Raw genomic sequence first — 17,449 nt, forward strand, 5'->3', positions numbered from 1 at the left:
ACAGTTCCATTTTACCTTGTTTTCCATTTAAAAGAGATGGGTCTGCGCCTGGGATTTCCTGCAATGTGTGGACCGTGGAAGCACGTCCCTTGCTGTGGCACCTTAATATTTTTACTATAACTGCACTTACCTGCAGATGTGCATCTGGCCTTGTGTTCAATTGATAACACTCTCGCTGCTACCTCCTGTCAAGCATGCTGCATTGCTATTCTTTCAGAGACAAAGGAGGGACGGGAGATAGAACAGAAGTTATTAATCGTTGTGATAGGGTGGAAGGTAAGAGGGATTAAGTGATAAAAAGGGATGATGGTGCAAGGCAAAATTGGGATGGTAATGGATTAAATAAAGGAACAAAAAATGGTCTAGAGGGGGTGTAAAGGGAATAACAAAATCATTACCAACATTTGCACTCCAAAAAAAATTGGGAGCAGTGGTTATGATCCGAAATTGCTGAGCTCAGTGTTGTGTCTGGTAGGCTGTCAAGGGCCTAATCAAAAGATAAGATGCTCTTCCTCCAGTTTCTATTGAACATCAATCAAACTTTGTAGGAGGCCAAGGACAGAGAAGTCAGAGTGGGAATGGGGGAGAATTAAAATGCAGACTGAACAGAATTGTTCCACAGAGAACCATGTCAAACAGCCTGTTTTATGGAACAAAAACAGAATTACCTGGAAAAACTCAGCAGGTCTGGCAGCATCGGCAGAGAAGAAAAGAGTTGACGTTTCGAGTCCTCATGACCCTTCGACAGAACTTGAGTTCGAGTCCAAGAAAGAGTTGAAATATAAGCTGGTTTAAGGTGTGTGTGTGGGGGGCGGAGAGATAGAGAGAGAGAGAGGTGGGGGGGGGTGTGGTTGTAGGGACAAACAAGCAGTGATAGAAGCAGATCATCAAAAGATGTCAATGACAATAGTACAATAGAACACATAGGTGTTAAAGTTAAAGTTGGTGATATTATCTAAACGAATGTGCTAATTAAGAATGGATGGTAGGGCACTCAAGGTATAGCTCTAGTGGGTTTTTTTTAAATTTTTTTTATATAATGGAAATAGGTGGGAAAAGGAAAATCTTTATAATTTATTGGAAAAAAAAGGGAAGGGGGAAAACAGAAAGGGGGTGGGGATGGGGGAGGGAGCTCACGACCTAAAGTTGTTGAATTCAATATTCAGTCCGGAAGGCTGTAAAGTCCCTAGTCGGAAGATGAGGTGTTGTTCCTCCAGTTTACGTTGGGCTTCACTGGAACAATGCAGCAAGCCAAGGACAGACATGTGGGCAAGAGAGCAGGGTGGAGTGTTAAAATGGCAAGCGACAGGGAGGTTTGGGTCATTCTTGCGGACAGACCACAGGTGTTCTGCAAAGTGGTCGCCCAGTTTACGTTTGGTCTCTCCAATGTAGAGGAGACCACATTGGGAGCAACGAATGCAGTAGACTAAGTTGGGGGAAATGCAAGTGAAATGCTGCTTCACTTGAAAAGAGTGTTTGGGTCCTTGGACGGTGAGGAGAGAGGAAGTGAAGGGGCAGGTGTTGCATATGCATTGTTCCAGTGAAGCCCAACGTAAACTGGAGGAACAACACCTCATCTTCCGACTAGGGACTTTACAGCCTTCCGGACTGAATATTGAATTCAACAACTTTAGGTCGTGAGCTCCCTCCCCCATCCCCACCCCCTTTCTGTTTTCCCCCTTCCCTTTTTTTTCCAATAAATTATAAAGATTTTCCTTTTCCCACCTATTTCCATTATATAAAAAAAAAACCCCACTAGAGCTATACCTTGAGTGCCCTACCATCCATTCTTAATTAGCACATTCGTTTAGATAATATCACCAACTCTTTAACTTTAACACCTATGTGTTCTATTGTACTATTGTCGTTGACATCTTTTGATGATCTGCTTCTATCACTGCTTGTTTGTCCCTACAACCACACCCCGCCCCCCCCACCTCTCTCTCTCTCTATCTCTCCGCCCCCCACACACACACCTTAAACCAGCTTATATTTCAACTCTTTCTTGGACTCGAACTCAAGTTCTGTCAAAGGGTCATGAGGACTCGAAACGTCAACTCTTTTCTTCTCTGCCGATGCTGCCAGACCTGCTGAGTTTTTCCAGGTAATTCTGTTTTTGTTTTGGATTTCCAGCATCCGCAGTTTTTTTGGGTTTTTTTTTTGTTTTTAAGCCTGTTTTATGAGATGTGCCAAATGTCTCCTAGACTCCAAATAGAAAGTAACCACAGCCTTGCTCTTATCTAGCAGTTCTGTAATCTCATTCGAGAAGTAAATTGAATTAGATTTTCTACCCGGCGACAATGGATGAGATGAAAAAGCCTTCTTTGTTAACAAAAACAGAATTACCTAGAAAAACTCTGCAGGTCCGGCAGCATCGGCGGAGAAGAAAAGAGTAGACGTTTCGAGTCCTCATGACCCTTCAACAGAACTGAGTGAATATTAGGAAAGGGGTGAAATATAAGCTGGTTTAAGGTTGGGGGCGGTGGTGGCACACGAGGTACAGCTCTAGTGGGAGTGGGTTGGAAAGGCTAACAGGGCATAAAAGATATAGATTTAAAAATAATGAAAATAGGTGGGAAAAGAAAAATCTATATAAATTATTGGGAAAAAAAGGAAGGGGGAAGAAACGGAAAGGGGGTGGGGATGGAGGAGGGAGTTCAAGATCTAAAGTTGTTGAATTCAGTATTCAGTCCGGAAGACTGTAAAGTGCCTAGTCGGAAGATGAGGTGCTGTTCCTCCAGTTTGCGTTGGGCTTCACTGGAACAATGCAGCAAGCCAAGGACAGACATGTGGGCAAGAGAGCAGGGTGGAGTGTTAAAATGGCAAGCGACAGAGAGGTTTGGGTCTTTCTTGAGGACAGACTGCAGGTGTTCTGCAAAGCGGTCACCCAGTTTAAGTTTGGTCTCTCCAATGTAGAGGAGACCACATTGGGAGCAACGACTGCAGTAGACTAAGTTAGGGGAAATGCAAGTGAAATGCTGCTTCACTTGAAAGGAGTGTTTGGGCCCTTGGACGGTGAGGAGAGAGGAAGTGAAGGGGCAGGTGTTGCATCTTTAGTGTGGGCATGGGGAGGTGCCATAGGTGTGGGTTGAGGAGTAGGGGGTGATGGAGAAGTGGACCAGGGTGTCCCAGAGGGAACGATCCCTACGGAATGCCGCCAGCGGGGTGGGGGGGGGGGGGGGGGGGGGGGGGGGGGGGGTAGTGGGTGAAAGGAAGATGTGTTTGGCGGTGGCATCATGCTGGAGTTGGCGGAAATGGCGGAGGATGATCCTTTGAATGTGGAGACTGGTGGGGTGATAAGTGAGGACAAGGGGGACCCTATCATGTTTCTGGGAGGGAGGAAAAGGCGTGAGGGCGGATGCACAGGAGGTGGGCCAGACACGGTTGAGGACCCTGTCAACGACCGTGGGTGGAAAACCTCGGTTAAGGAAGAAGGAGGACATGTCAGAGGAACTGATTTTGAAGGTAGCATCATTAGAACAGGTGCGATGGAGGCTAAGGAACTGAGAGAATGGGATGGAGTCCTTACAGGAAGCGGGGTGTGAGGAGCTGTAGTCGAGGTAGCTGTGGGAGTCGGTAGGCTTGTAATGGATATTGGTGGACAGTCTATCACCAGAAATTGAGACAGAGAGGTCAAGGAAGGGAATGGAAGTGTCAGAGATGGACCATGTGAAAATGATGGAGGGGTAGAGATTGGAAGCAAAATTAATTAATTTTTCCAGGTCCCGAGAGTATAAAGCAGCACCGAAGTAATCATCGATGTACCAGAGAAAGAGTTGTGGGAGGGGGCTGGAGTAGGACTTGAACAAGGAATGTTCCACATACCCCATAAAGAGACAGGCATAGCTGGGGCCCATGCAGGTACCCATAGCCACACCTTTTATTTGGAGGAAGTGAGAGGAGTTAAAGGAGAAATTGTTCAGTGTGAGAACAAGTTCAGCCAGACGGAGGAGAGTAGTGGTGGATGGGGATTGTTCGGGCCTCTGTCTGAGGAAGAAGCTAAGGGCCCTCAGACGTGGGGGATGGAGGTGTAGAGGGATTGGATGTCCATGGTGAGGAGGAAGCGGTTGGGGCCAGGGAACTGGAAATTGTTGATGTGACGTAAGGTGTCAGAGGAATCATGGATGTAGGTGGGAAGGGACTGGACAAGGAGAGAGAAGGGAGTCAAGATAACAAGAAATGAGTTCCATGGGGCAGGAACAGGCTGACATGATCGGTCTGCCGGGACAGTTCTGTTAGTGGATTTTGGGTAGGAGGTAGAAACGGGCCATCCGAGGTTGGGCGACTTATCAGGTTGGAAGCTGTGGGAGGAAGATCTCCAGAGGAGATGAGGTCAGTGACAGTCCTGGAAACAATGGCTTGATGTTCAATGGTGGGGTCATGGTCCAGGGAAAGGTAGGAGGAAGTGTCCGCGAGGTAGAGGTCAGTGCACCAGACAACAACAGCACCACCCTCGTCAGTGGGTTTGATGACAATGTTGGGGTTGGACCTGAGAGAATGGAGTGCAGTAAGTTCAGAGAGAGACAGATTAGACTGGGTGAGAGGAGCAGAGAAATTGAGACGACTAATGTCACGCCAACAGTTCTCAATGAAAAGATCAAGAGAAGGTAAGAATCCAGAGGGAGGGGTCAGGGGTGGAGGGAGAATATTGGAAGTTGGTAAAAGGATCTGTTGAACGGGGAGAGGACTCCCGCCCAAAGAAGTGAGCACGGAGACGAAGACGGCGGAAGAAGAGTTCAGCATCATGCCCAGCCCAAAATTCATTGAGATGAGGGCGTAAGGGTATGAAACTAAGTCCTCTCTGAACTTACTGCACTCCATTCTCTCAGGTTCAACCCTGACATTGTCATCAAACCCGCTGACAAGGGTGGTGCTGTTGTTGTCTGGCACACTGACCTCTACCTCGTGGAGGCTGAGTGTCAACTCGCAGACACTTCCTCCTACCTCTCCCTGGACCATGACCCCATCACTAAACATCAAGCCATTGTTTCCAGGACTGTCACTGACCTCATCTCCTCTGGAGATCTTCCTCCCACAGCTTCCAACCTGGTAGTCGCCCAACTTCGGACGGCCCGTTTCTATCTCCTACCCAAAATCCACAAACAGAACTGTCCCGGCAGACCGATCATATCAGCCTGTTCCTGCCCCATGGAACTCATTTCTTGTTATATTGACTTCCTTCTCTCTCCCCTTGTCCAGTCCCTTCCCACCTACATCCGTGATTCCTCTGACACCTTACGTCACATCAACAATTTCCAGTTCTCTGGCCCCAACCGCTTCCTCTTCACCATGGGCGTCCAATCCCTCTACACTTCCATCCCCCACCAGGATGGTCTGAGGGCCCTTAGCTTCTTCCTCGAACAGAGGCCCGAACAATCCCCATCCACCACTACTCTCCTCCATCTGGCTGAACTTGTTCTCACACTGAACAATTTCTCCTTTAACTCTATGGGTACCAGCATGAGCCCCAGCTATGCCTGTCTCTTTAAGGGGTATGTGGAACATTCCTTGTTCCAGTCCTACTCCGGCCCCCTCCCACAACTCTTTCTCCGGTACATCGATGATTACTTCGGTGCTGCTTCATGCTCTTGTCGGGACCTGGAAAAATTAATTAATTTTGCTTCCAATCTCCACCTCTCCATCATTTTCACGTGGTCCATCTCTGACACTTCCCTTCCCTTCCTTGACATCTCTGTCTCAATTTCTGGTGATAGACTGTCCACCAATATCCATTACAAGCCTACCGACTCCCACAGCTATCTCGACTACAGCTCCTCACACCCTGCTTCCTGTAAGGACTCCATCCCATTCTCTCACTGCCTTAGCCTCCATCGCATCTGTTCTGATGATGCTACCTTCAAAAACAGTTCCTCTGACATGTCGTCCTTCTTCCTTAACCGAGGTTTTCCACCCACGGTCATTGACAGGGTCCTCAACCGTGTCCGGCCCATTTCCCGTGCATCCGCCCTCACGCCTTCTCCTCCCCCCTTGTCCTCACTTATCACCCCACCAGCCTCCGCATTCAAAGGATCATCCTCCGCCATTTCCGCCAACTCCAGCATGATGCCACCACCAAACACATCTTCCCTTCAACCCCCAGTCAGCATTCCATAGGGATCGTTCCCTCTGGGACACCCTGGTCCACTCCTCCATCACCCCCTACTCCTCAACCCACACCTATGGCACCTCCCCATGCCCACGCTAAAGATGCAACACCTGCCCCTTCACTTCCTCTCCCCTCACCATCCAAGGGCCCAAACACTCCTTTCAAGTGAAGCAGCATTTCACTTGCATTTCTCCTAACTTAGTCTACTGCATTCATTGCTCCCAATGCGGTCTCCTCTACACTGGAGAGACCAAACGTAAACTGGGTGACCGCTTTGCAGAACACCTGCGGTCTGTCCGCAAGAAAGACCCAAACCTCTCTGTCACTTGCCATTTTAACACTCCACCCTGCTCTCTTGCCCACATGTCTGTCCTTGGCTTGCTGCATTGTTCCAGTGAAGCCCAACGCAAACTGGAGGAACAGCACTTCATCTTCTGACTAAGCACTTTACAGCCTTCTGGACTGAATATTGAATTCAACAACTTTAGATCTTGAACTCCCTCCTCCATCCCCACCCCCTTTCCGTTTCTTCCCCATTCCTTTTGTTTTTTCCAATAATTTATATAGATTTTTCTTTTCCCACCCATTTCCATTATTTTTAAATCTATATCTTTTATGGCCTGTTAGCCTTTCCAACCCACCCCCACTAGAGCTGTACCTTGAGTGTCCTGCCATCCATTCTTAATTAGCACATTCGTTCAGATAATATCATCACCTTCAACAGCTCTTTGTTCTTCTGTCTGTGACATCTTTTGATTATCTGCTCCTATCACTGCTTGCTTGTCCCTACAACCACACACCCCCCCACTTCTCCCCCTCGCCCCCCCGCCCACCTTAAACCAGCTTATATTTCACCCCTCTCCTAATACTCTCTCAGTTCTGTTGAAGGGTCATGAGGACTTGAAACGTCAACTCTTTTCTTCTCCGCTGATGCTGCCAGACCTGCTGAGTTTTTCCAGGTAATTCTGTTTTTGTTTTGGAATTCCAGCATCTGCAGTTTTTGTTTTTATCTTTTTGTTTATAAGCCTTCTTTGTTATCTACTCAAATTTCCTCCTGACTGCCACACCCTTCTCTTGACCTTTATATCAAACAACTTTGCCATTGAACTCTGTTTGAAATCACTGTGGGTCCCCTCAATTGCACATACCGCATAGTTACAACCCTTTTAATTGTTTGTGCACATTTCTGGATAAATTAATGAATTTGTCAGTTTTCCAATGCTGTGCATAATTCAGGACATAGTTCCCTCTACCTAGCATCAACAACATCACATCCTGATGTCTGGAACAACCAATAACCAAGAATAATTGCTGCCATTTCATATGCACGAGTATAGCAGTCTCTTCAATCAGGTGTTAGTATTTGAAGCAGCCCCTCTGTTCCTCTACTATAGTTGGTAGTCTGGGCATTGATCCCTCTGTTGAGTGTAGGGCATGGTCCTGGCTCACCTCCTCTCTTGTCACACTGTGCTCTTTTGACAAAAGAAGAAGAATTGATTGTGGTAAAATTGTATACTACAGTAGTCAAACCAACAGTCTGCAGTCAAGTGGTGGCAGTAAAGTCTGGTGTAAGGGCATGAAATGACACCTCCAACATTGCAGTACTACAGTGAAGTGTCAGCCGAGATTATGCAAAGCTGTCAAATTTCTCTTGGAATGGAGACAAAGAATTAAAGGGTTGTAACAATAAGGTACATTGCGATTGAGGAGACCTGCAGTGATTCCAAACCAAGTTCAATGGCAAAGTTGTTTGGATATAAAGGTTAAGGTTAAGGTGGCGGTGAAACTTGTATGAAAAGCCTAGTGACTTAGAGAAGAGTGTAACCTCTGAACCAAAAATTACTTTCTTTTTAATGCTGGGAGTTGACAATCATACTAAATATCCCTGCACTTCATTGCTGCATTTATTTATCCATATGTTTTGAATGCTTGATATAAAAATACACGCAGTAATTGTGTATCAGTGTGTTAAGAGTTCATATAGGAACAGTACCAGTCAGAAAGTATATTTCAATTATTATTTGGGCAGTACAGAAATTAATAGGCTGTGAAGCATTTTGGGACATCCTGAGGTAGTGAAAGGTGTTAAATCAATGCAAGCGCATCCTTCTCATAGAATGAATCATAGAATGGTTATTGCACAGGACACCATTCGGCCCATCGTGTTTGTGCAGGCTCTTCAAAAGAGCAAGTCAGCTTATCACCTTTTCCCTCTAGCTGAGCAAGTTTTTTCTCTTCAGGTGCTTATCCAATTCCCTTTTGAAAACTCCAATTGTATCTTTCTGCATCACACTCTCAGGCAGTGCATTCCTGATGCTAACCACTTGCTGCATAAAAATGCTTTTCCTCATTACCCAGTTGCTTCTTTTGCCAATGAGGGAGGCTGGACAGAATAGATAGGAAGAATTTCCGCTTGTAAAATAATTAAGAATGAGAGGGCACAGATTTAGAGTGATTTGCAAAAGGAACAAATGCAATGCGAGAAAAAACTTTCTTGCACAGCGAGGGGTTTAGCTCTGGAATACACTGCCTGGAAGTGTGGTGGGGCCAGGTTCAATTGAGGCATTCAAGAGGGCATTAGTTGATTATTTAGATAGAAATAACGTGCAGAGTTACAGGGAGAAGGCAGGAGAATGGCAATGAGTCATGATGCTCATTTGGAGAGCTGGTGCAAAAACGATGGGCCGAGTGGCCTTCTGCACCATAACAATTCTGTGATTCTGTGAATCACCTTAAATTTGTGTCATCTGGTTCTCAACCCTTCCGTCAGCAGGAATAGTTTCTTTCTACTCTGTCTGGGCCCCTCATGATTTTGAACACCTTTATCAAATTTCCTTTCAGCCTTCTCTCTCTCAGGAGAACAAGCCCAGCTTCTTCAATCTATCCATGTAACCTAAGTCCCTCATCCCTGGAACCATTCTCGTAAATCTTTTCTGCACTTTTCACATCTTTCCTAGTGGGGTGCCCAGAATTAGGCACAACGTTACAGTTGAGGCTGAACCAGAGATTTATAAAAGTTCATCATAACTTCTTTGCTTTTGTACGCTGTGCCTCTACTTATAAAGCCCAGAATTCTGTATACCTTTTTTAACCACTTTGTCAATCTGCCCCACCACTTTCGACGATTTGTGCATCTCCGGGTCTCTCCATTCTTGCAACCCCTTAGAATTGTGCCCTTTATTTGATATTGCCTCTTCTCATTCCTAACAAAATGTACTGCTTTAAATTTCCCTGCATTAATTTAATCTGCCAGGTGTCACCCATTCTACCAGCCTGTCTCTGTCTTTTGGAAATCCATCAAGATTCTCCTCACAGTTCATGTCATGTGCAAACTCTGAGTTTGCATAATTTTTCAAGTGTTAAGGTCTCAAAGCATTTCACAGGATAAATGTACCGTGTGCTTGTGTGTGTGGTTTGTTGTCTGGGCCTGTCTGAGATAAGGTCTGATGTGAGGCTGCTCTGTGGCACCCATCAATGCAACAAGCATTGTATCCATCCATTGTTGGATGCGATGTTACTCCCTCGCGCGCGCGCGCGCGCGCGAGCGATCGTGCAGGCGCGTGCCAGTCGCCGCATTCCATCCGGCCTGGAGCCGGTCGCGGGCGCGCCCTCACGTGACCGCGGCTATTAGAACGGAGCGGCGGGCACGAGCTGATCTGCTCGCTGACAGCCAGGGACAAAGCGAGGAGGTGGGCTGCAGGCAAATCTCTCAGTAACAGCAGCAAACTCTTAAAGCGCAAAATCGCAAAATAACCGACAGAGAGAGGTGGGAGTAGAAAATACCAAAAAGACTCCAATTTGTGCCGGCCTGTAAGTACTCCAGTTAAAACATCATGATGTCCCAAATGACAAGCACCACGATGAGCCACGTCCAAAGCCATACCGTTACCCAGGTAGAAGACACCGTGCATTATAATCACCACAATTATGAGAGCGAGTTGGAGGAGTACATGATGCAGGAGGAAGACTGGGACAGAGACCTCCTGCTGGACCCTGCCTGGGAGAAACAGCAGAGAAAGGTCGGTGATTTTTTTTAAAGTACGAAGTGCCTGTCATTCTGTTACTTTAGATGCATATTAAGTAGAACCAAGTTATTTACGAACAACAATCCTAGTCACCGTTAGCAAAATGAATTAAAGTAAATTCCAATTCGCATGTTACAAATATCAATAAAAGCAGGATTACAGCACGGTTGGAAATTGATGCAATTATTCCTTGACAAATAGGACAAGCTATTTGTGTTCATTTAACAGGAGTACACTTATTTCAGGAGTAAACTATTTATTTGTATCAGTTTTCTGATAAAGTTCACAGCAATAAACTTCATTAAAATCAATCTTTAGATTTGTACTGTACTCAGCAATCACAGCAGGATGCAATCACAATACATAATGAATCTGATACCAGCATGTTCATATTGTTACTCCAGTGTCGTGCATGCCATGAGATGTGGCCAAGGGTGCTTTGAACAGCTGATGACGTCTTGAGGATTAGAATGGATATGACACCTAATAATAACTACAGTCCACTGGGTATTATCATCCCTCCTAATCCACTTATTTAACCAGAATTATTTGCAACAGTTGCTCTCTCACATTCAGTTAATATTGATATAAACTCATGTCAAACACTTTAAATGTTCTTTCATACTTTCTACTTTAATTACTTAAAAAGTACAGTATTGTCTTTGCTAGGCTGCAATGGCTCCATGTCCCCACAGTGCATTGAATTTAAAATCTCCAACTCCAAATTTACAAATCCCTCCATGGCTTCACCCCAGATTGTCTCTGCAACCTTCTACAATCCTACATCTCAACCTGAAACCGACTGACATCGTCCTGCTGAGAGAACCCTTTTGGGGTGTTTCCCCCACTTCCCAGAACTTATTTCCTAACCCTCTTTGTTTCTGATGCAGAAACAACAAAGCGAGATTTGAAAGGGGCGAGTTGGGAGGGAAGGAGAGAAAGTAATGGACTTCCCTCAGATGCTTAATAAATCACTTCATCTATCTGGGAATTCTTTTGGAAAGCAGTGCATGAACTCTAAAAATGACACAAACATAATGGGATAGATCTTTTTGTTTCTGCACCTTGGGCTGTTGGTCACAGAACTGTAACTGCAGATCAGTTAGGAACGCCTGACCGAAATGGAACATTGCTTTATTTTGTCTCCTTTTAAATGAATACATGAAGCATTTGTGCAAACTCTGTTAAAGGAAAAGCAAAATCCTGCAGATGCTGGAAATCGGAAATAAAACAGAAAATCCTGGAAATGTTCTGCAGGTTGGACAGCATCTGTGGAGAGAGGAACAGTTAACATTTCAGGCTGATGATCTTCATCAGAATATCAGAAAGGTCATTGACCTGAAATGTTCGCTGATTCTATCTCCACAGATGCTGCCTGACCTGCTGAGTATTTCCAACATTTTGTTGTTATTTCTGTTAAGGAATGTGTTCTCACCACCCTGCACAATTTTCCTGTATTACTCACCCAGATGATCCAGTAGGCAACGGAACTTGGACATTTTCCCCATTGGTTGTTGGATTTGGGGTGCGAACTTTATTTTTTTGTTTTTGTGTGTTAATGCTGCCCCTGTTAATTAAACAACCTATTTGGTTTGATTTATTAAAGAAAAATAATTGAGAAATTGTATGGCTGACTTGTCCCTTTCGTGGTCAGCTATAAATTTTACACAATGCAAACTCTGACTCAAGCATTCCTTCCATCAGGTATGTAAAAATATTATGTTGGCATTTCAGCATCATATGAGAAAGTATCACACCAAGCCAAATTTTCCTCTTCATCCCACTCTTAGGTCTAGATTCTGATGGAAAGGATTCTTTAGCCCAACATGTCTATGTTGGTTCTTCAATAAAGCTATCCGATTAGTCCCAAAGCCCTGCTCTTTCCCCAAAGTCCAAAGATATTTCCTATCAAGTATATATCCAATACGCTTTTGAACTTGCTATTGAGTCTGCTTCCTCACTTTTAAGCAATGCATTCCAAATCATGATTACTCGGTGTGCTTTTGAAAAAAATGTCTTCCCATCTCTCTTTATTTTGCCAGTTATCTTAAATCTGTGTACTCTAGTTACTGACTCACCTGCCACCAGAAACGGTCTCTCCTTCTTTACTCTAGCTAAACCCTCTATGATTAGGCTTGTTTGGTTAGTGCCGGGCTCCACCCTGCATTTGTTTCAAGTAATTGAGATTCCAAATTGTCAGGAAAAGAGGGCAATTTACCTTCAGGAGAGAGGAAAGAGTGGATTACAAGTTGCCTTGAGCTTTTCCCTCTAGTCAAGTGTAGCACTATTTATAGAGGCCTCTTAGGTTGGAAGTAGTATACAGGGACCTAAAAAAGAGAGGATTAACAAAATAACATAAATCATAGATGCAGTCAAAGATCTATGCTAGTTTCAAGTTCCTATAAGGCACTGCACTGGTTGCTGGAGCTAAATGACCTTGCAGTAGTTGTCATTTACATACTGATATCTTGAAGAGGAGCAGGGGAATTGATGGCTCATTAGTAATGAATAACAGGACATTCAAAATTATTTTATTAGTTATATCACAATTAAATGGAAAAATATTATGTGGTGTAAGTATTATTTTCACTGTGCTGCAAAACTGAAGATAGTGTTTTATGCATACTCCTTGTAACACATTTTAGGGAAAAATATAAACACTTTTAGAATTAAGCATCATTCCAGCTCATATTCTGAATTGACTATAAGTCATATTTTCTATGAAATGTGAAATGTTTCTGTATGTCCCTGTTTATTCTTTAGTATAACATAGCATAGACTTTACAAATTTGCATTCCTGACTTTTTTCCTTTATTCCTTCATGGGATGTGGATGTCGCTGGCAAGGCCAGCATTTGTTTTCCATCCCTAATGCCCTTGAACTGAGTGGCTTACCAGGGTCACTTCAGAAGGCAGTTACGAGTCAACCACATTGCTGTGGGTCTGAATTCAAGTATAGGCCAGACCAGGTAAGGATGGCAGATTTCCTTCTCTAAAGGACATTAATGAACCAGACGGGTCTTTACAACAATTGATGATAGTTTCATGGTCACCATTGCTGAGACTAGATTTATATTCCAGCTTTATTAATTGAATTTAAACTGCTGTAGCTGCCTTGGTGGGATTTGAACCCATGCCCTCAGGTTATTAGTCTAGGCCTCTGGATTACTAATGTAAAAGCAGAAAATGCTGGAAAAGCTCTGCAGGTCTGGCAGCATCTGTGGAGAGAGAAACAGAGTTAATGTTTCAAGTCCATATGACTCTTCTTCAGACCTCTGGATTACTAGTCCAGTGACATTACCACTAACACCCTCTCCCCAGTGTAGCTTTGCATCCCAAAGCACATGGCAGAATTTTCAGACATTGAGATCAGTGAGCCTCACAGGATTTTCTGCCTGTTAATTTTTTAAAAAAGCTATGATTTACATACAAGGCAAATTAGTTTGCCCTAATTTTCAACCTGCTCGTGTTGGTTCTGGTGGGGATGGGCAGTGTGTAGGTTTTGTGCTGCCAACTCATTTACCAGATAGTAGCATTGGGCCAAGTGACTCCTACATTCCTGGTTGTCTTTGTGTGCTGCTGGCTGCCTCTGCCCTCAGCAGGGAGCTGAGCAGTGTTTTGCTAATGGCACATGGTGCAGACAAACTTCTGTTCTTAAAGACAGTCAGTCCCACTTAAATTAAAGATGCACAAGATGCACTGATTTACAGAAGGCCACTGCTAACTGCTATAGCTGCCATTCTAAACAAGTGAAGTGGAACATCCAGGATCGTGGATGCAGCGCTGGAGCCCATAGTGGTGGAGATTGAAAGAAGGAGAAATGCCAGCATTCCTTGGAGGGCCAAAAAGCCTTCAAGGACCACCCTCAGAAAGGAATGGGAGCGGGTGGCTATGAAAGTCAACTTCCAGCACTTGGGCCCAAGCTCCTGGCAACACTGGCATAAGGACTTTAATGACCTCACAGATGGTCAAGGTTGTTGAATGCATCACCACAGGCCTCTGGAGATGCTCAATACACCACTCCCCCATTGCTCACCCTGCAGAACTTCCTGGAACTCCATGCTCAGCCCTAACACCAAGATACTCCAACACACACCTATCAATGCTGCCAGCTTCACAACCACCTTTCACTGTTCCCACTTCCCTCCATCTACACACATCACCAACATTCTTCCCACTTTCTTGCAGGACTGCAGAACAGAAAGGAACAGAACCCAGGGGGACAAGGATACCTGCGTCTCCTGAAACCTTTGGAGATGATGGCACTGTGCATCATGAGACTGTCTGTGACAGAGTCCATGGCATCTGACATTGCTGAGAACATGGAGAATGATGGTATTTTCCTGCCTTATGCTTCCTCTCAACCCCTAGGTCACCCTCATCTGCTGTCAGGCATGATGAACAAGCTGCTGATGGTGTGACCATGGACCTCTTGCTTTTCACCCCATCCCTCCCTTCGGACCAATCTTCCCTTTCTGATTTTCTGTTTACAAACACCAAAGAACTGCTGCCTGCCTAGCCTCAGTAGCTCCAGAAAGAGGAAAGAGAGCGACAGCTTTACACTGGTAAATGATAATTTGATCTGACACTTGCAGCCATCAGCTCAGACACAGGCACAGTGCATGTAGCTTAAAGGCTAGTATAGAGCTGGAAGCTGCATGTAGTGAGTCACCAGTGGGCTGTTGCTGTGCTAGGGGTAAAGGATGGTTTGTGTGCCTACTGACTGGAGGATAAGGTCACAGACAAGTGTTGCTGCAGGTGACTCCAATAAGGACCTCGATGAGGTGACATACAAGAGAGTGCTAGTGGGCATGCACATTAAGCTGCTGGGTGCATTGGCTAGTCTCCAGAAATATGCCAGTTTGTAGAAATATTCCAGAGTATCTTTGGAGGAATTCCTAGATTTGACAGGGTGTGTTGCTGCAAAGGATTAGGTGACCTATCCGTTCCCAGGCTGCAAGAGGCATGGGGATGATGACCAGTCAGTCACTCTCATTCCCCAGAATGTGGAGAAATTAAATGTATAGTCACTGTTCTGCATGCAGCCACTTCTGCACACAGACAGGGAGCCTGAAAGAGGGGATTATATGCTGGGGAGAAGGGATTAGGAGAAGAGGAGGCGAGCAGAACTGCATAGTCAAGAATAGGATGGTAATCATGATTGGGCAAGAAACAGGGAGAATGTTCTGCAGAGCAAGGTCCATTCCCATCTGTTCTAATGACGGGCTAAAATCTGCCTTCTCACTGTCAACCCCCAAACAATAACTTAGTTTTCTGGTCTTCTGGTATGAGAATGTATAAAGTAGATTTGACAGCACTGTATTATTTACAGGTAGTTGTCCACCGGTTATCACTCAATTCTTTTAGAATCATTATTTAATGAGCAGAGATGTAATGACAAGTCAACTGCACTGAATATCCTATCCACTGATATTTGCTGTAAGGGGAAAATAAAACCTGCCCCATGAACTTTTTCTCTTGCCTCTTTCTTTGCTTGTGCAGAAACAAATCAACGCTAATTCAACACATCATTATTCATAGGAAAAGGAGTAGGCCATTCAGCTCCTTGAGTTAGTTTTTAATTCAGTGAGATCATGGCTGATCTATATCCTAACTCCATCCACCCACATGGACTCCATTTCCCTTTATTCCTCTGGCAAGCAAAAATCTACCAAAAAACTATTTGAAAAGGGGAGGACCATGGGAGTTCAACTTCTTGATCTGCCAACATGCAATCAGATTCAGTAAAAGGGAGAGCGTTCAAAGTAAACTGGTCACAACAGCAGTGAACAACAATATAAAAGAACCAAAGTAATTGTTACTCCATTGGCACACATCACTGAAGTTAAACAGAGCAGATTAAGTTTATTGAATACTGAACTTCTTTTGAAATATACACATTTGTTAACTGTTATAAATAACTGATTTTAAATTATTGTGTGCTGTGAGAGTTGTTGTCTTTTGGATGGGACGTTAAACCGAGGCCTTATCTGCCCTCTTGGGTAGACATGAAATCTCATGGCATTATTCCAAGAAGAGCAGGGAAATTTTACCCAGGATTTAGCACCCAACCAACGTCAGTTTTTTTTAAAAAAGTGATCTGCTCTTAATCGCATCGTTATTTGTGGAACCTTCCTTGTGAAAATTGGTTGCCACATAATGAATTGACTTAATGCCACTTCAGAAGTACTTCGTTGGTTGTAAAGTACTTTCGGACACCCTGAGGTCATGAAAGGTGCTATATAAGCGAAAGTCTTTCTCAAATACAATCACCTCCATTTAAATAACATTTAAACTGGGCAAATAGTGCAAACCATTTTCCATTATGATTATTCTCAATTAAAAAGTCACTATTTAAAGAGTGTTAAGCACACCAGCTATTTCAGGGAGAAACAGGTGTTCAAATGAGTATCTTGCGCCTTGTTAAGGTGCATTTACCTATTATACTTAATTACCTTAAGAGATTCGGGTTACAGCTTGCACGAGGCAATGTCAAAGTGAGTAGAGCACACCTCGTTAAGGTGCAATTACTTTGCATTCTTAATCCTCTCTAAACACAAATGGATTTATTGAAGCTTGCCTTGAAAAATGAAACCGTTCATTCACAAGTACATAGGAATCTGGGGTTCTGAAGAAAGGTCATTAACCTGAAATGTTAATTTTGTTTCTCTCTCCACAGATGCTGCTAGATCTGCTGAGTGTTTCCAGTATTTTCTGTTTTTATTATAGAGGAATCTTGTTGCATTTAATAGTTTGGGTAGACAATACTGTTGTACATAACTAAATTCATATAAATTGCCAATGTATATACTGGGCAAATTATGTAAACACGAACCTGCCCTGTGCTGACATTATCTCCAAACATGGGGTCAGGTTCCATTCATATGCTGACAACACCATGCTCCAGCTCGCCACCATTACTCTACTCCTACAATGCCTTATGTGCAGCTTGTTCTTCAGTTATGCATTGAACAGACTATTATCTTTGTCCTCACCACAACTATGTGTCCTTCTCCCCAGCTCCATCCCTCTCTTGACCATTGTCTTGGGTTGAACCAGTCTGTTTGCCATCTTGGCATCCCGTTTAACAATGCGTTGTGTTTACAATCTCATCTTCTCTCCATCAGAAAATTCTATTTCCATAATGTCACCCGCCTCCACCCCGAATGCTTCTGAAACTCTCATCCACAGCATTGGCACTTGCAGATTCAACTATTCCATTGCTCTCCTGACCAACTTCCCATTGTGTAATGTTCTTAAACATCAGCTTATCCAATACTCTGCTGCCTTAATTATGGAGTCAGTGGGAGACTGCTACT

General features: G+C 44.2%; 1 protein-coding gene across 3 annotated transcripts in view; it reads left to right on the plus strand.

Annotated features, from left to right (window-relative positions):
* The first annotated feature begins 9,756 nt into the window (after window positions 1-9,756).
* The window catches only part of LOC121293120 (alpha-actinin-2), a 110,379-nt gene continuing 102,686 nt past the window's right edge, over window positions 9,757-17,449 (plus strand). For all 3 annotated transcript variants that reach the window (XM_041215818.1, XM_041215809.1, XM_041215829.1), the window contains exon 1: window positions 9,757-10,125. In XM_041215818.1, the coding sequence (XP_041071752.1) occupies window positions 9,940-10,125 (186 nt within the window). In that variant the 5' untranslated portion in view covers window positions 9,757-9,939. The remainder of the gene's footprint in view (window positions 10,126-17,449) is intronic.

The sequence above is a fragment of the Carcharodon carcharias genome, chromosome 2 (assembly GCF_017639515.1).
Source record: "Carcharodon carcharias isolate sCarCar2 chromosome 2, sCarCar2.pri, whole genome shotgun sequence".
In the NCBI taxonomy this organism is placed as follows: Eukaryota; Metazoa; Chordata; class Chondrichthyes; order Lamniformes; family Lamnidae; genus Carcharodon; species Carcharodon carcharias.